Source organism: Erigeron canadensis, chromosome 2 (genome assembly GCF_010389155.1).
Source record: "Erigeron canadensis isolate Cc75 chromosome 2, C_canadensis_v1, whole genome shotgun sequence".
NCBI lineage: Eukaryota > Viridiplantae > Streptophyta > Magnoliopsida > Asterales > Asteraceae > Erigeron > Erigeron canadensis.
Window position 1 is genome coordinate 32,756,887 of NC_057762.1, and position 19,596 is coordinate 32,776,482.

A 19,596-nucleotide genomic window follows, 5' to 3' on the forward strand; every position below is an offset into this window, starting at 1 on the left:
ACTTTCAAATGGCCAGATTGAGTTGATATCGTTTACGATTTAGTGGATTCATCCAATGATAAAATCCTTATCGTTAAATGGCCTATCTGTACATCGATATACATCTACATTGAGTTTATTCAACATAGTTTAAGCACTTCACAACAAACAACCAGTTTCTATTACACTTTCGGCGATCATAAATTGAAATTGCTCATCTACATAATAAGCACACTATTCATAATAACATATCTCACTTGTAAATGTATCAGGGAATTGTGATTTCATTTCCAAATAGATTTTGTTTTCCCATATAGGATATTTTAAAAATCATGTTCTGATCAGTTTTTAAAAAGTTTTTTATCTTTTTAACTTTAGAAAAATTTAGATAATCATTTTCTAAAAGTGGTGTATCAAACACCTTTTTGTTTCTCTACATTTTGCATTATACAAATTAAGACCCAAAACGCAATTTTTGAACGTATTTAATGTTGGGTTATATAACTATTTATCAAATCAAATCATAAAGCACGCAGCGGAATATAAATCTATGTAGTTAATTAATTAACCAAGAAAGAAAACGTGTACCTTAAATTAAAGAGAATAAAACAAGAAACTTTATAATAAAGTTTAAAATAAAACCTCTCTTCGATCGCACACACAACGTTAGAATGTATGTATGCTAATACCTTGATCACAAACTCACAAACCCGTTGTGTATCTCCCTTAATTCGAAACCCCAACACTTGAATCACCAAAACTCCTTGGTATTTGTTGAATACAAGTTGGAAACAAATAAATTTGTTTCGAAACCCCAACACTTGAATCACCAAAACTCCTTGGTATTTGTTGAATACAAGTTGGAAACAAATAAATTTGTTTCTGCCGAACTAAAGATTCCAAACCAATCACAATTAAAGTTAGCAATTGATTATCTAGTTCCATGTGAGAATTCGAAAGACACAAACCGAATACCCTTAAAGGGTTCGGTCGAATGGAAAAGGGAAAAGAGAAAAAGAAGGTTTTCTTAGGTGAAGGTATATCAAACCCTTAGATTATAATCCTCTATATATAGAGATATATTTAAGGTTTAATAACTTGGTGATCAAGTTTAATCAAAGCCCTAAAAGGCTTCTCAAAACCAGCATCCTTTAGGGAATTAGGGTCCAACACTAATTTTCTAATTTCCCATTTAATCCTCATTCTAATTAATTTAATTACAATTAATCCTTTAACTTATTTAAATTAATTATTTCGTGATCAAACTAATTAATAAATTACATTTAATATATTAATTAATTATAGTTACATTCGTGTTGAACGTGTGACCCCGTAGGCTTAAATACTTTTCGGACATACGTTCATTTTACGTGATCATATACCTACATTTAAGAGGGTGTTTGGGATAGCGTTTTAAAGTGATTATCTGATTATTACGTTTGTAAAACGTAAATTATCTTATTATTTACTATGAAAACACAGTTTTGGATAAACATATACATACATGCTTTTTCAAAACTCAGTTTTAAAAAGTATAATCTATTTTGAAAACACAAAGTTTATTTTTTATTCACAATATTAAAAAACTCTTAAGTAATTTTCCATCCCAGGTTTCCAATCGAAATATTTTAAGTAATTTTATAGATTAACCGTAGACTTATTTCTAGAAATTATATTTATTCACTGATATCAATCTAAGCATATAATAGTTTTTATTTATAGTTAATATTAATCTATCATGACATTAAACTAGTACAAATTTTACTTTTATCAGCCCATTGTAACATAAGATAAATTTTCAAAGTCCAAATGAATCGTCCAATCGAGAAACGATAAAATTGTTTACTTATCAAGTTATCATCTTTTGGTGCTCGTTTGTATTTTAACTTTGTATATTGGCGTTCTTGTATAGCCTCTGGCTTTCAATCTCATTTAATAAAATTTCAGCTGACCGTTAAATTTTTTTTTATCATCACATCATGCAAATAATGCTAGTGATTTTTATTGTGCCTCAAGGCCCTCAAACACCATTCAAGACAAACCAATATAGTCATCTTCAGCCACCGTGGCCCACATAATTGGATGGTTGCTTTCATCCCATAGCCAACCCACCTTCTTATTCAATTCTACTACCTCAATAAAAAGTCGCACATCATTTCTAGTCTATTTTGTTCTTCCAAAAAAAAAAAAAAAAAAACTCGTAAAAAATATAACACTATAAACAATGGATCAAACAACATCTCCGAAATCTTCAGTACCACCATCAACATCGATATCGAACGCCACGGTTTCAACCACCACATCCCCTACTCCTCTTATTGCCCTAAAGGCTTTCAAATACCCAGAAATGTAATCAACGTACTTGATCTTTATATTACTCCTTTTACAAATTTTTATCTATATATATATGAAATTAATTTTTGCAAGTATGTACATGTGTGTTTTTTATTTGTGGTTAATAATTTGTGTCATATGTAGATATACGAGTCCCACAGATTCGATCATGTCCCCAGTTTCCAAGGGTATACTACTTGCAAGAACCAAGTCTAAGAAAACATCATTTCATGTCACAAACTTTTCTACAAGTCAAGAACAGTCCAAGGTACAACCTACGGCATAACCATTATTGTTATTATAATTTATAAGTGTATAACTATATATAGGTTCAAACTTGGGTTTGATATGATTTTGATATGGTGCTGAAAAATAAAATAAAATATTTACTATTTTTCCACATTACTAAATAGTTGTACAAAAGTCGAAGGATATAATAATTAAAGTTTTTTGGTTATGAAGGGCTTAAGCTACAAACCGGCATATAATGTTAACTCTACACACCAAGACATAAATTTACATGTTTGATGATAACTTTATGTAGCTATCAACTGATGTTGCAGATTAGAGATACCAAGTTTGGAGACACGGGTGCTCTGGAAACTTGAAGAACTTTGATGGGTTGTTTACACTTTGATGAACTTTATTTTAAGAAATCCAACAAAGTTGATTAAACTCTTGATACTTACAACTTAATTGTGATTTTTCTTACTTAATTGAACATAAATACTTCCTTTGATCTATGTAATTAATAATAATATTAATAATCACAATTGGGCATATATATAACATAATAGGCTGTCGAAATGATAAATTTAGCAAAATTGATGAAGTAATTGTTGTATGTGTTGTAGTAAAAGGGTTTTGATAAATTGTTTAACTGTTACTTGATCATTCATTTATACCGTGTACAATTTGGCATCTCTCGTCGAAACTTACCAAACAAATATATCTTAGATTCAAATGGATTAAGATTTTTTTAAGCCGAACAACTTGAAAGGTCAGGTTAAAAAGATATTAAACTTTGGAATAATATATGTCATGACTCAAAGATAATTTTTAGATTTTAACCTTTAATTCATGAGCAGGCCCGTGCTATGAATTTTGGGTGTCCAGCTCGATAATATATTAATGGTGCCCATTAAACGTCAAAATTTATCATTAACGGATGAAGTATAGTAAGTATATATAAAAAGTTATCAAAACAAACATAACAATAATGTTGTTCGAAAATATAAAATAACTATAGCAAAGTTTCTAACTTATTTTTAAATGCATCAAAATTTAAGTTTTGATAATCTATATCTATACTATATTAATAAACAAACTATCCATCTCTATTTTTAACTCTCTAACCTTTAAAATACCCAAATTACCTTTAATTTTCAACACATTCCTAACCCACGGTCCCACACATTAAATCTACCAAATATATCTCTAAAATACTTTACACCTATATTTATCAAAACTATCTATCTCCTTATTAATTAATTTAAATATTTCTATCTAATATCTTTATAATATTTTTAATAACATTATATACAAAAAAAATATATTTTAACCATAAAATAACTACACTACCATTTGCGTCAATTACTTTTAGAGTGATAACCACATCGTTACCACCACCACTAGCACTACCCGTTGCCGCCACCGCCACCGCCGTCGCATTGCGCATGTACCCATCTCGTAATACCATAAGTTGTTTAAGTCTCACATAAAAAAGTTAATCAAAGTATGTAAATCAATATATATGTTTGAACAATGAACAATTCCAGTTTGCGTATTTACTCTTTGCGACTATCTGCATATATTAATTTCAAAAAATATAGGATGAGATTATTATGTATGGTATAATAATAAAACAATAATATAATTCATAAGATATTGATGGACTAGTGGACTTTAATATATAAGATAAGAACATCTTTTGCCTATTGATATATCTTTAGCAGCAAAGTTAATTTAATATATCAATATATAGAGTGACTAAGTGACGTATTGTATACAAAATTTGATGCCCTTTACTTTTTGGTGCCCTGCTCAATTGAGCCTTTCGCACTTGCCCAAGATCGGGCTTGTTCATGAGAGTTCAATTAACTAGTTTTTTTAAAAGTTGTAAATTACCTGCAAATATCGAGATGTCTAATATACGTTGTTTTAAGCAGACCCGCGCTAGAGAGTCTCTTGCTGAATAGATCTCCAATTTGAATTCCTCGATGAGAAATTTCTGTCACTTAGAGATATAGAGAGAAACCCACCTTACTTAAAGACAATAATGAATAATGTTTAAACTTTCCTTGATCATTTACAATAGTCTGAAAGTTGGAACTAAAATAATCATTATTGATATAAAAAGTGCCGATTGGTCGGGAGGACTTGGCCCGCGTCTTATCATGGTACCAACCATTGTTTATCGACTTCAAACGTCTCTTTTTTAACACAAGAGGATTGAACTCTTTTTGGGAAATCAACAAGAGTATGCTAGCCAATAATGTTTAGCCTAGCTGGTCAGAAGCATTATCGGTTTTACTAAAGATCTTGAGTTCGATTTTTAGGGTCGGCAAACCTTAGGATTTTTCCATCAGAATACTTGGAACTGTCCATGGTTAATATCTTGTTGTCCAGGTTACATACAACGCTTCGCTATTATACGGTGAGGTTTCCCTGATGTCGTATACCAACCAAATATTCGAAAAATAAGAGTATGATCCTTAACCTATCCCAAAGTAGACTTTTATTTCATGAGAAATAATGATAATAAATTTATATTATGAATAAGGTGTCTAATTTCCCCCTTAACAATTCCCTCACACCCCACCCCAATCAACTTAATTATGCTTCTAAATATGAATGGATACTTTTTTTTTTAAGAGAGAAATTTTTAATATGAAAAAAATACAATAATTTGATGCATGTTAATTACAACTCTTAGTATATAATATTTTTTTAAAAAAATAACACGGTAGACAACAAAAATGAGATGTAAAATATGGGTGAGCTTGGATCGATTTTGACCTAAAATCGAAACTCAAACCGAAAGTTTCGGTTTTGTGAAAATCAGAAACTGTTGGACTTGGTTTGTTTCGGTTCGGTTTCTCAGTATTTTCGTTCGGTTTGGGTCGGTTTTCAGGTTTTTTTACACGATATCATAATACATCTATTTACCTTTCAACTAATCGTGATGAAGTAATAACTGTTGTTACGTTTTTTTTAATGTTTCGGTGCTCTAATGGAAGCATGGAGCAGTTATAATTAGGAATGGGCATGGGATTGGTAGTCCTGTACCCGTATCGGTACCGATGGTACCAATCCCGAAATCGATCAAAAGTCGGCACCGATCCCCATCCTATATGAATCGGTACGGTACCGGTATCAAAAGTCGGCACCGATCCCGATACTACATGTGAACCTACCGATCTTTCAACAACATACCTTGGATATTTTACGTCAGAAACTGTAAGCCCATTGTTGTTTCCGAACAACGTTGGAGATCTTGCAATAACCCATAATTTTGGGGGCAACAATTTCACAGGCCAGTTAGCTTCTGTACCAATTGCAAGAACAAGGGCGAAGACTGCATATGCTTTCCTTGCTGGTGAAAACGAGCTTACTGGTGAGTTTCCTGGACCTCCAACCCTCTCCTCATGAAAAATTTCATTGAGATGAGAACCACAAGACTCGAACTTGAGACTTTAGGTAAATTCACCCCCGGGGCCCACATAGTGGATTTAGAAGATACACCTGACCACTAGGGTTTAAACCAGTGGTTTCTCATCCCAATTATAATAAAAAATTTAACACTTTTGCTCTCGTTATGAATCACTATTAGAGGGTGTTTGGGATTGAGTTATAAAGTGATTATCTGATTATCGCGTTTGTAAAACGCAAATAATATAGAAAAGTGTTTGTATGAAAAAGTGATTATCTGCTATGAAAACGCATAATTTATTTTGAAAACACAGATTTTGTTTTGTAATCGCAATACCAAACACCCCCTTACATAAGATGGTCATAAAGATTTTTAAACAATTATATTTGTTTGTAGGCTATTGAGTTATGTTAGATAATATATCATTATAATAATATAACTAATAACTAGAAAATAGATTTAAATAGATATGAATCACTTAAGGCCAATAAATATAAATGTAAAAAAATATAATTATAAAATAAATTAAATTATATATGGCTTTCTGTTCAATTCAATTTTACCTATCGGTTTTACATTTAAAATTGAAACCCCAACTAATCTGTTGAGTTTTGAAAAAATCAAAACCAAACTAATCGGTTTAATTCGATTTTCAGTTTATTCATTTCGATTTTCTACATCTTTTTGGTTTTACAGTAAAACCATTGTCGATAGCATTGTCATACTTTCCTTTTATGTTAACATCGAAATGCATTAACTTTTGTTTAGATATCATTATCCTTTTTTTCCACCTTTGGAAATAAGCTTTGCCATATCATAAAAACCAAAAATAAATTAATTTGAAAATGAAATAATATTGAATGCTAAAAACAAATTCACAAACGCGTTTTCTCAATGAACTCCCTTTCCTTCACTGTTTCTCTCTCTGTCTCTCTCTCTCTCACCCCATGTTCTCTCTACTCTCTCTGCCAAACACAAATTATTATTATTATTCTAGGGTTAGGGTTTTTAACAACAAAACCCCATTTTCAATATTCATAATTTAATCCACCAAGTTTTGATTTTTTAGATACCCGTTTAGATTTAATATAATGGGTCATTTTCAAAATCAATTATTTTTACTGTTTACTGTGTTTTTTGTCTTTCATTTTTACCATGTTTACAGTCAAGATTCTGATAAATCAGCCCTTTTGGAGTTCAAGGCTTCTTTTTTGGATCCTGATGGAGTTCTGACAAGCTGGAATTTGAGCAACCCAGATCATTGTTCATGGATCGGAGTCACTTGCGGGTCGGGTTCTCGGGTTGTGGCGGTTAATATTACCGGTGGAGGTAATTCTGGTGAGTTTACTTGTAATAAGTATGATATGTTTTCTTTGTATGGGTTTGGAATTAGGAAGAAATGTTTAGAAAATAAGTTTAAGTTAATTGGTAAGTTAACGGATTCAATCTCAAAGCTTTCTGAGCTTAGGATATTGTCTCTTCCATTTAATGATCTAGGTGGTGAAATTCCTGTTGGGATTTGGGGTATGGAGAAGTTAGAAGTTATTGATCTTGAAGGGAATTTGATTAGTGGGAATTTGCAGAGTCGGTTTAGTGGGTTAAGGCGTCTCCGGGTTCTTAATTTGGGGTTTAATCAGATGTCTGGAGAGATACCGGCTTCCTTGGTGGAAGTTAAGACTTTGCAGGTGTTGAATCTTGCTGGGAATCGGATTAATGGGTCGGTTCCAGCGTTTGTTAATGTTTTTGGAGATTTGAGAGGGTTGTATTTGTCGTTTAATCAGTTATCTGGGAATATACCTAGTGAGATTGGGTATAATTGTAGGAATCTTGAACATTTGGAGCTTTCGGGTAATCTTTTGGTTGGTGGGATTCCGACTAGTTTAGGAAATTGTACTAAGTTACAATCACTCTTGTTGTATTCAAATTTGCTTCAAGAAGAAATCCCTGTTGAACTAGGTAGGCTTGAAGCGCTGCAAGTGTTGGATGTATCCAGAAATAGTCTTAGTGGTGCATTACCACGGGAGCTTGGAACCTGTTTTAATTTATCGATCCTAGTGTTATCCAACTTGTTGAATCCTATTCCTATGGTTTTTAATTCTGATGACGATTTGTCAGCATTGGCTCCTGAAGATGAGTTTAATTACTTTGAGGGGACGATACCTTCAGAAATCACTACTCTTCCAAGTCTGAAGTTGTTATGGGCACCAAGAACGACTTTAGAGGGAGTATTTCCAGACGATTGGGGAGCTTGTTCTAGCTTAGAAATGGTGAACCTCGCCCAGAACCTTTTTGTTGGTAAAATCTCCAAAGGGTTTGATAGTTGCAACAAGTTGCATTTTCTGGATTTGAGTTCAAACAAGTTGACTGGTGAGATCAGTGATAAACTTCGTGTTCCTTGTATGACGGTTTTTGATGTCAGTGGTAATCATCTTTCTGGGCCAATTCCGACTTTTCATTACACTACATGTGAACCTACCGATCTTTCAACAACATACCTTGGATATTTTACGTCAGAAACTGTAAGCCCGTTGTTGTTTCCGAACAACGTTGGAGATCTTGCAATAACCCATAATTTTGGGGGCAACAATTTCACAGGCCAGTTAGCTTCTGTACCGATTGCAAGAACAGGGGCGAAGACTGCATATGCTTTCCTTGCTGGTGAAAACGAGCTTACTGGTGAGTTTCCTGGAACTCTATTTGAAAGTTGTGCAAAACTGAAATCGATGGTTGTTAATGTGAGCTCCAACATGTTATCTGGTGAAATCCCGATGAATATTGGTCAAATGTGCCCAAGCTTAACCTTTTTGGATGTATCCACGAATCGTATCTCTGGGACTATTCCTACTAGCTTTGGTGATTTGGGTTCTCTTGTTGCGGTGAATTTGAGTTGGAATATGTTAACAGGAAATATACCTATTGGCTTTAACAAGATTAAGAATCTCAAAAACATTTCACTGTCAGGTAACAATCTTACGGGTCGAATTCCCTCCGGCTTGGGAAAGGTGAGCTCTTTAGAAGTTCTTGAACTTTTTTCAAACTCCTTGTCCGGGGAGATCCCAGACGATCTTGTAGAGCTTAAAAATTTAACGACTCTCTTGCTCAACAACAACAAGCTTTCTGGGCCGATCCCATCTGGTTTGGCAAACGTGAAGACGATGTTGAAATTTAACGTCTCTTTTAATAACCTGTCAGGGCCGTTGCCATCAAATGATAATTTGATGAAATGCAGTAGTGTTCTTGGAAATCCATATTTACAGTCGTGTAAGATCTCCCCAAATTCTTCTCCTGATCAGCCCCCTGGTAGTGGTTTTGCAAATCTGTCTGGTTCGCCAGTGTCTGCACCAGAGGGTCGAGGTGGCTTAAATTCGATTGCAATTGCTTCCATAACATCTGCGTCTGCTATATTTTCGGTTATGCTAGCTCTCATGGTTCTGTTCTTCTGCACGAAATGGCGGCCCAAACCTGGTGCTCAAAATCGTGGGTCTGTTCGTAAGGAAGTTACGGTTTTTACGGACATTGGAGTCCCCTTAACGTTTGAGAATGTTGTTCGGTCCACTGGTAGTTTCAATGCCAGCAACTGTATTGGAAATGGAGGGTTTGGAGCTACTTACAAGGCCGAAATATCTCCAGGTTTTTTGGTTGCTATAAAACGTCTGTCGGTTGGGCGGTTTCAGGGTGTACAACAGTTTGATGCAGAGATTAAAACATTGGGTCGGCTTCGGCACCCAAATCTAGTGACCTTAATTGGGTATCATGCAAGTGAAACCGAAATGTTTTTAATTTACAATTATTTACCCGGTGGCAACTTGGAAAGATTCATCCAAGAAAGATCTGTTCGGGCTGTAGATTGGAGAGTCCTTCACAAGATCGCGCTCGATATTGCTCGTGCACTGGCTTACCTCCATGACCAATGTGTTCCTCGTGTCCTTCATCGTGATGTGAAACCGAGTAATATCTTGCTTGACGATGATTTCAATGCTTATCTGTCTGATTTTGGTTTGGCCCGGCTTTTGGGTACCTCTGAGACTCATGCAACCACCGGGGTTGCTGGAACTTTCGGCTACGTTGCTCCAGAATACGCAATGACATGTCGGGTTTCCGATAAGGCAGATGTTTACAGCTATGGGGTGGTGCTGTTGGAGTTGATATCTGACAAGAAAGCATTGGACCCATCTTTTTCATCTTATGGTAACGGGTTCAACATTGTGGCTTGGGCTTGTATGCTTCTACGACAGGGTCATGCTAAGGAGTTCTTCACAGCAGGGCTATGGGATGCAGGCCCACATGACGACTTAGTGGAGGTGCTTCATTTGGCAGTGGTTTGCACTGTCGATTCTTTGTCAACACGACCGACGATGAAACAAGTTGTACGGAGATTAAAGCAACTGCAACCTCCGTCTTGTTAGGTATAGGAGCAGCCATTTTTGTTTTGTATATTTAGGTTATTAAAGGTTGTAAGGTTGTAAATTGTAGCATAGTTTTTCTTCTTGTTGTATACGTGTAACAGTTCTCGTATCATCTCTATCATTTGTTCAATAAAAGCAAAAAATAGAGAATTTTTCGGGATCTACCATCATTCCATTTTGTTTAGAAATACAAAAAAGGTTTGAAATCTGAATTACAGTTGACCTGACTTGAAAAGACAGGCATCGTTGTTATATAGTTACAAATGTGATACTGCAACCAGTTTAAGGAAGATTGCCTTGACTGGAGTTGCAGGTTCTAACCGACGACGATCTACCATCATTCCATCAAAGACAATCCAATATGATAGTTTTTTAAATTCAAAATTTGCAGGTGGGGAAATAAGTAATAACACAGTTAAGGAGTCCAACAAAGATGGGTTTTTTTTTATGCTTAATGAAGTGGTTTGTGCTCCAGAAAGGTAACTCTAAAGTATGCAGAGAAATGGAGGATCATGATTCATGAACATGAAGTAGGCAGGTAACATAAACCTGAAAAATACAGTTTATACTAAATAGCTGTAATGAGAGGACTTGATATAAGAACAAAAATGAAAGCTATGTTGTTGTTCAGTTTTTTCATTTTGGGATCATTCGTGTGGATAGTAAATTAGTTATTACCCTTGTTGGGCATGTGTATTCATTCTTTCAAGTACATTATTTTGAATACTTTTCTTTTGGTCTCTATTTTATTTTGCGTTGCTAGTTATGAACTAGATACAGATTTGTTTCAATATGATTTCAGAACAAGATCTATTCAAAATTGAATGCAGATTTTCGAGCAAGATTTGTCCATATTTTTTGTTCACCTCTTAATTTTTGTTATAAAAGTAGATGAAGATAGTAGATGGTTATCAAGCAACTTAATTGTGACTGGAAAAAAAATAATGCTCTCTTGTTTTAGTTTAGTTTTAACTTATGCATCAGTTTGTTAAAATCTGTATATAATTATATCATCCATATTCTATAATGGGAAAATTATCTGTCCTGCATTTTACCTAAGTTTGGGTACGAGTATTTTAAAAAAAGTTACAAATTAAACCTTTGAATTTGATAAAAATACATAGTCCCCTGAACTTTACATAACCTCCTCTGAATTTTACAAAATCCTCCTGCTTTACTTAAATTAGGTACTGCATGTTTTACCTAACATTTTTCCTTTTATAATATCTTAATCTTAATCTTATTTTAATATTAATTTATCTATACCATTATGACCACCTTTACCACCGCTATTCACCGTCATCACCAAACCGCTACTGCATCGTGCGAGTGCAATGTTATACTAGATGGAGAGTTGTTAATCTATGAAAAGTTTTGATTTCATTAATCTGCTATACCACACTTCTACTGTTTGTACAAGCCAACTTCCAAATTCCAAAAGCTACCCCTACAGATTCACTTTTTTACACACTTTACACCCCATAACTTTTAAACCCCCTTTTAAATCATTTCCACCTTACCCAAAAAATCCCTGCATCTATCTGCAATGGCATCAACAGCAAAATCCATAGCTCAAACCCTAAGGCGATACATAAAAAAGCCATGGGAAATCACCGGTCCATGCGCCGATCCAGAATACAAATCCGCTCTCCCTCTCGCCGCCGATTACCGGCCGTTCTGTCCGGCGACGGAGCCGGCGAAGGCGATCGTTCCGACTTCCGATCCGGAAACAGTGTTTGATATCAAGTATTTCTCACGCGATCAACGCCGTAACCGTCCGCCAATCAAACGTACGGTATTGAAGAAAAACGACGTCGTTAAGATGATGAAGGAGAAAACATTTGATGTTAGTGATTTTCCGCCTGTTTATTTGACAAAAGCTGTTGAAGAAGATTACAATGCTTGTGGTGGTGGTTATGTTAAGTAATCATTTTTATCTTTTCATCAGGTCAGCTTTAACTTTTTATATTTTATATTGTCAATAAATATATATATATATAGTTTTTGATATAGATGTTTGTATATATAGTTGAGCTTTTGTGAAATGTAGGTATTGTATTTGTGAAATGTTAACATAGATATTTGTTAGGTGTGATAGAGTAAGGTATGTGGTATGAGCAGGATGTATTTATGGTATAGAGGTGGGGATTCGGGGGTCGGTAGTTTTGGGTTTGTTATTGTTGTAGTCTTCGATTAATAGAAGTACAAGTTTATAATGGATTAAGCTATTGTGTTTATGTTGGTACCGGTGAATGATCATTGTCAAATCAGAAAAGATGAAAAATTGGTAATTGTTGTCTTAGCTTTGGTTTTTGTAGTGGGTGGTGTATGTACATGATTTGAGTGATGGGTAAAGTAAAACACTTGTTCCCTGCGTCTGAAAAAAGAATTACTTTTAGACTGGTAAACTGGTCTGTGAAAAAATGCGAAATTTTTTTTAGGGGCAAGATTGGATTCTAAGTTTAATTATTACTTTATGATCAACCTTTAGAAGATTTTTAGTGATACTGAATTTTGGTCACAAGTGTTATTAATAATTTTGGTCAGGACTAAGGGGCGTTTTACTTTGGTATTTTGTTGTTAGTTGGATAGCATTCTTTAAACTTTGTGCCATGTCATGTTATGGGATTATGAAACATTGTTATGCAATGTATAAGAATAGATAAGGAGTGTGCTTTCGGCAACAATTTTGGTGTATTAAATAGAGGCATGACCTACGTGATGGAGCATGGTAACATCAAGTTTTTTGCAAACACAATCTTATGTAGGTGGAACATGATATTTAGTCTTGTGTATGTTTATATATTAAATCTACATATCTTTCGCATCTAAGAGTGATCTGGATATTCCATCAAGTCATTGCCTTTTTTTTTTGTCTATGTTCTTCTATTACTGTATCTTGAAAACTCGTCTATGAACTTTTTTTGCTTTCATTGTTTCTTGTCCGGCGTTCAATTTATGTCGCTGTCACTAGTTGAAGTTCGTTATGACATAGTTGAACACATGATGTAATGAGTTGAAAATGACTGACGACTTTGATTAGATGTAACTGATAGTGGTATGCTATATGGGTATTTCAAGTTCTTTTTGTATAGAAATAGAGATCATCAACATTATAACTTAGAAGCTTGACATAGAATCCTTTGGTAAATTCTGGCTACAAGTGTAGAAAATAGAAAAAAATGTCTTGACATCTGGGTTGGAGCCTCATAAGTTAAAACCATCTCGGCAGAAAAAGACATTGAATTAAAGAAAAGAAAGAAACAAACTGCTCAGTGCCGCCTTCCGCGGGTTTTGAGCCCTAATACCTCGACGGTGTATGGGGGAGGTTAAGATGTAGGCAGACCTTACCTCTACCTAAGTAAAGAGGCTGCTTCCATTGTCTGCCTAAATGGTAGAAAAGGCCCTCTAACCTTTGCATGGGATGAGGATCGAACTCATGACCTCTGTCTCCAAAGGCCAAGATGTTTACCACTGATCCAACCATGCTGCTTAGAAAAAGACATTGAGTTGTTTACCTAATTTACAAGATTGAACTTGATTTTCTCAAGATATTGATCTATCTTTGACATTCTAGTGTTTGTTGCCCCTCACCTTTAGATGAACAATCGGGACCTTTTTTGTCAGCCTGCTGCATCTTGTTATTACTTCTTTTATAGAAGTAAGAAAGAGTATAATTGTAATTTTGATTGATTTATGTTCTAAGTGATTATGAACCCATACAAACTTAAGCACTACTTGAGGTATATACAAGAAGCCTTAACTCTGGTACTAAGCTTCTTTGAATTGTTCCTAGCAGGCCTGAACGACCTTAACTTTCTAGATTTGACAATCATTACCAGAGCCTTGGACCTATCAAGTTTCGGTGTAACTCAGCTTGCATATTTCTTGTACTTCGATTTATATTTGCTGCTTCATAGCTTCATGTTATCACCTTTCAGTTTTCGATATTTTGTGTGTGAGGGTGGTGTTATATATGGTCCATATATCTGAAGCTAATTATATTCTTTGTACCAGGTTATCTGGTGGGACTCTGGGATGACTTGCCTGCCACCAATAAATCCAATGAAGTTGTCTCTTATATTCATCAGTTACAATCCAAGCTGTTGTATTGGGTAGTTTTTGTTGTAATGGTGTGCACAATTATATTCATGTTTCCTTTGTTACTCTATTTGTGTCTGATTTCATATATTCCTATGACTAATGAACTTGGTCTTTTGATGCTGGTTATCAAGGCTTTGTTGAAAAGTTAATAATCATCCCCTGATTTGAAATAACATCCATAATCACATAGGTAGCTCACAACCACCTCCATTATAACATTTAATCCACCTGCAACTCTGCAAGTCAAAAAGCATTATGGGCCAACAAAGTAAAATTTAAATTTGTAGATGTCGTAAAGACATTAGTTCACATATTTACTTGTTTATCATACTTTTATTTAATGCATAAGTTTTGATAACAAAGTTATTTCAATCAAGCTTTTATCTTTCACTTTTGTATGTCAAACTTTGCAGACAAAGAGACATGGTGTTAGAGTGTTACAGATCTATTATGTATGTAACAGGTACTATATGTGTCAATATTGCGCATGTAGATCTCCAGTCGAACACACCATGTTATCTGTATTCGTTTTACTGTTCAACTTTCACTTTCCTTTTCTACTTTTATGAACACGTACTTCTCTTTTTTCTACTAAATGTTGACACACATATATGAGGTGTATATATACATACTCACAAATATAAATATCCCTTCGACAAAAAAAATCAACTTATAATACCCAACGATGTTTGCGTTTACGGCCGTATGGGGTCGCCTTTTGCCGTGTTACCCCGGTAGTAAGGCTTTATTCGTTGGCCGTACAAAAAGTAGACGTTTTGCCGTTACTATGTAATGTTATTATTTCTCCAACTGCTTGCTGCAGAGTTTGTTTCGGTTCCTCGGTTTGAGCCGAATTTCTTTCTCTGTCTCTTTCTTTTCCTTAACTGAGAACGTACAGTTGCTTCTGTTCCTTGGTTGGACTTTTCTCGGTTAAACACATTGGGGCTTAAATACATTTTCTCGGTGAGTCGGTTCATTTTATTTTTTCTTATTGGGCAATATTTTTTGTGTTTAGTTGCTGCTCCGTAATGTTTACTTATTGTACCAACGTCATTCTTGGATTTATGATATCATTATTCATTAAGTTGCATGATGGAGTATATAATTTTGGTAATGGTTGAATAATGGTGGTGTCAATATACAATTGTCGTAGGTTATATAAGAATGTAGGTACCTAAACTTATTAGATTTGTAACACTTACATATTAATTATGAAATTAATCACTGGAAGACCAATGTACTTTTGCTTTGTACATGGTTGCCCAATAAACTTGAATATTGATATGTATCACTCACAAACTTGTAAATTTTGTACATGGTTGACCAAAATGACTTGCTATAGCAGGTTACACTTTATTGAGCTGATATCGCAACTTAGTTGGTCATGACGTGGCAACTTACATGTTAAACGTACTTTTTTTTGTACATGGTTGACCAATTTACTCTTCATATTAATATTATTACCCACAAACTTATAAATTTTGTACATGTTTGACCAAACGCACATGTTATAGCCCTTAAATTAATAATATGGATACTAGGTGTGCATTATACATGATTGACCCAAACTTTTTATTATTATTTAAATTAATAATATGGATATTAGATGCATATTATACTGATGAAATGGATCATAATAAACTAACATGCTTTACTAAATACAGACGTGGTCTCGTGTTTTTTTAAATAAAAAAACTAATAGATGATACAGACATGGCTGGATGTTTTATCACGGCGATGAAACAAACTGGCGGGATGAAACAGCCAACAACGTCTGTTGCACCCTGTGTTTGTTGAATTAATAAAGATGAGACCATCTATGTATTTGTTGAAAATTTTTGGATTTGTTAGAATCTATATCATCAATATAATATAGACTAAATATCCATATTGTTAATGTTAATAATAAAAAAAACATTTTCATCATTTCTATCGACTATAACATGTGTTTTTGGTCAATCATGTACAAAATTTACAAGTTTATGGGTGATATACATCAATGAAAAAAATATATTGAGCAACCACGTACAAAAGAATAATTACATTTAACAGCTAAGCTGTCACGTCATGACCAACTAAGCTGTCATGTCAGCTCAATAGAGTGTGACCTGCTCAGGTCGTTTTGGCCAACTTTGTACAAAACTTACAAGTTTGTGAATGATACACATCAAAATTCTAGTTTATTGGACAACCATGTACAAAAAGAAAAGTACCTTGATCTTCCAGTGATTAATCTCATTAATGATATAACCCATAAATTTCATGAAGCCCAAGCATCTATTTATTTACTAAACAAAAAAATTAAAAATTAGTATGTAATAAGTTTTACACCTAAACTTAGGTATCAGACGATCTTATATTCACTTTTCACTATATACATTGGTTTCACTATATAAAGCATAAGGGGGAAGGGAATATGTGGCTATCTTGTACCTAAGCTTGGGTATAGAACCCTCACATGTCAATTTTTTAAACCATAAAAATCATGGAGGCCATGTGATTTATTTATTTTGCAACAAATATTAAAAAATTAATATGTGAGGAAATTTATACCCAAACTTAGATACATGCATGATAGTCATATATTTACTTTTACAAAAGCATAATCATGATGAATTGTAACAATATCTTATCTGGCACCCAAAAGTTAAATGATAAGACAATTATCGTGAACAAAATGAGCTGCTAACACAAAAGTTCAATTCTGTCAAGTTTTCTAATCGAAAATGTATTTTAAATTAATTTCCAAAGGGGAGCAACATTACCATTAATTAATTAATATTCGAGGCTTTATTTTTGTCAGCTCCCACTGGCAGAAGATCCAAGTTTTTCTCTACAAATTGTTAAGTTTGGGGTTATAGCATTGACATGTGTACTAAATTAGTAAATCTGGCTAATAGCTAGAGAAAGGAAGTAATATGCACTATATATGTTCCATCTGAACTGTTAATCGATCATTGAGTACTTTTAGATTTACTCAACATATATTAATTAATCACTTATATTGATTGCGTTGCTTTCTCGATCAATACCCTTTGACTCAAACTAGTACTTGCACTGATGGCTAGTAAAAGATTTTGTTTCATATCTACCTGCATGCGTTCGATTTCAATGGGTTATTGATAGCGGAGCCACTGATCATATTAGAGATGTTTTTCATGAACAACATGTTCTTTTTCATTACCTACCTAGCTAGCTACTCTTCCCGATCGATCATTCTATTATCTTTCAATATTTAAATTTTCCTCTTGATAATTCTTGTCCCAAGTTTGTTACTGTACGTGAATCACTACTCCATCTGTTTCTTCTGATTCAATCTCTTTTAGCTACTGTTCAAATTGATTCTCAGTTCGTTACAAGGTAAATCTTATGATCGATTCATCCTTCTCATCATTCTTTCGATCAGACCGGCCTAGTTCTTGAGAACCTATTTCTTCTTCTTCTGAATCCTCTGCTACTTCTGTACGTAGTTAATACTTCTAATAAATTTCATTGGTCTCTAATCTACAAATCCCAAAATGTTCAAGGAATCGACACCCTTTATTGCTTCAACCGTTGTTTTTTATAGACATACTGGTCCCGATCTTTGAGATCGAGGAGGTTGACATTCTTTTAGTTGTCAAGTTCAATTGGTGAAGTAATGTGGACATTAGTGGCTTCAATTTTAACTAATCGATCAACTTATTTTATAGCCATTTTGGTGAAAGATAAAAATATATACAAAATCTTACATATATTGTCCATTTCTAAAATGGACATTGCCATGTCACAAGTTGACTTGTCTTTTTGTGTCAGTCAAGTCAACTGACACTTTTGTGTTGGCGATTTTCTCTTTTTTTTTTCCCCCGAGATATCCTTTTGACTAACAAAAATGAATGTCTTTTGTCAAACTTAAATATTTTCACATGTTGGAGAACTATGGTCGATCGTTGATGGCATGTTGAACAACTATGGTCGATCACTGATGGTTGTTGAGTTAACATACTTAATGTTGATTGTGATGGATGATGAAAAAGGATTATTGAAGATGTACTTGATTGCTAATGACTGAAATTAGCACTCAAGTCCTTTCAACTAATCCCTAATCCAATCGTTGGACTAATTGATAGCAATAAAGACTTGCTAATGATTGTGTTATAAGTACTAGGGTTTGTGGGTGATGTTGCATAAGAAGTATAATGAGAGTAAAGATTCAATATAAAATATTAAAAGTTACAGTACAAATATCATTACCCATATTTTTATATTTTATGCTACACATATAGCAAAGACGACTAATTTGCATATATCATTAATTTTGAACCTCCCATATTGTTGTTATAATTTAATTATACCGAAATGATAACTAATTGATATTAAAACCGACCCATGAAGTAAAACCAAAAACAGTTTGGATGGGATCTCGAGTAGTCTGTCTGATCAAAGTGTAAACTAAATCTTGAATTCCTTCCAGTACGTAGTATATTAAAGGTACTGTGTACTATATATATAGCATCTAGCTTTAGTCTTTGCTGCTCCTTCTGTTTCTACTTTTGCAGCTAATTAAGCTAGCTAGCTAGACCAGCTACATGCATGTATTGGATCTGATACCTACCTAATATTATAATACTAGACATGCAGTAGCACTTGTCTCTCTCATTAAACTACTTTTTGGATATCATATTTTATATACAAACACAAATTAACATATTTAGTTGGTCGTCTCTTGACTCTTCCTGTCATATATTACAGTCAAACAATAAGTACCAACTCTTGTTTATTGTATAAAGTTCTTACACTTAATTTTGATCGAGCACTAAAAAGTACTGTTGCAAAATATGGCAATTAAATTGCATATATTAAATACTAAAAAAGTTTTAAAAGTATTTAAATGTATATCAATGTGCTCTAGAAGACAAAACTAGTTACTTTTAGGGTTAAAGGTTTGTAATTGTAATTGTAATTAACCACGCTATTATATGTATAGGTTTATTATGTGTAATAAGCTAAAAGTCGATCTAATTATTATAAGTATCAAGCTTTCAAATTTTTGTTATAAAATGTATGTAACGAATAAAAACTTACATGTTGTCAACAATACACTAGACGTGGTACGTAACTTACATATAATTGTCATATATA

General features: G+C 33.8%; 3 protein-coding genes across 3 annotated transcripts; all 3 read left to right on the top strand.

Moving 5' to 3' along the window:
- The first annotated feature begins 2,130 nt into the window (after positions 1 to 2,130).
- On the top strand, positions 2,131 to 3,095 carry LOC122590021. Its single transcript, XM_043762358.1, has 3 exons — positions 2,131 to 2,328; positions 2,458 to 2,581; positions 2,877 to 3,095. The coding sequence occupies exons 1-3, from the start codon at positions 2,204 to 2,206 to the stop codon at positions 2,919 to 2,921; spliced, it is 294 nt and encodes a 97-aa protein (XP_043618293.1). The 5' UTR covers positions 2,131 to 2,203; the 3' UTR covers positions 2,922 to 3,095.
- Positions 3,096 to 6,837: 3,742 nt separating this feature from the next.
- On the top strand, positions 6,838 to 10,533 carry LOC122586450 (LRR receptor-like serine/threonine-protein kinase RPK2). The gene is made up of 2 exons (XM_043758439.1): positions 6,838 to 7,303; positions 7,463 to 10,533. Exons 1-2 carry the CDS (start codon positions 7,057 to 7,059, stop codon positions 10,369 to 10,371), a joined length of 3,156 nt encoding a protein of 1,051 aa, XP_043614374.1. The 5' UTR covers positions 6,838 to 7,056; the 3' UTR covers positions 10,372 to 10,533.
- Positions 10,534 to 11,889: 1,356 nt separating this feature from the next.
- LOC122586452 lies at positions 11,890 to 14,624 on the top strand. The gene is made up of 2 exons (XM_043758440.1): positions 11,890 to 12,319; positions 14,389 to 14,624. The coding sequence occupies exon 1, from the start codon at positions 11,918 to 11,920 to the stop codon at positions 12,296 to 12,298; it is 381 nt and encodes a 126-aa protein (XP_043614375.1). The 5' UTR covers positions 11,890 to 11,917; the 3' UTR covers positions 12,299 to 12,319; positions 14,389 to 14,624.
- The last annotated feature ends 4,972 nt before the right edge of the window (positions 14,625 to 19,596 follow it).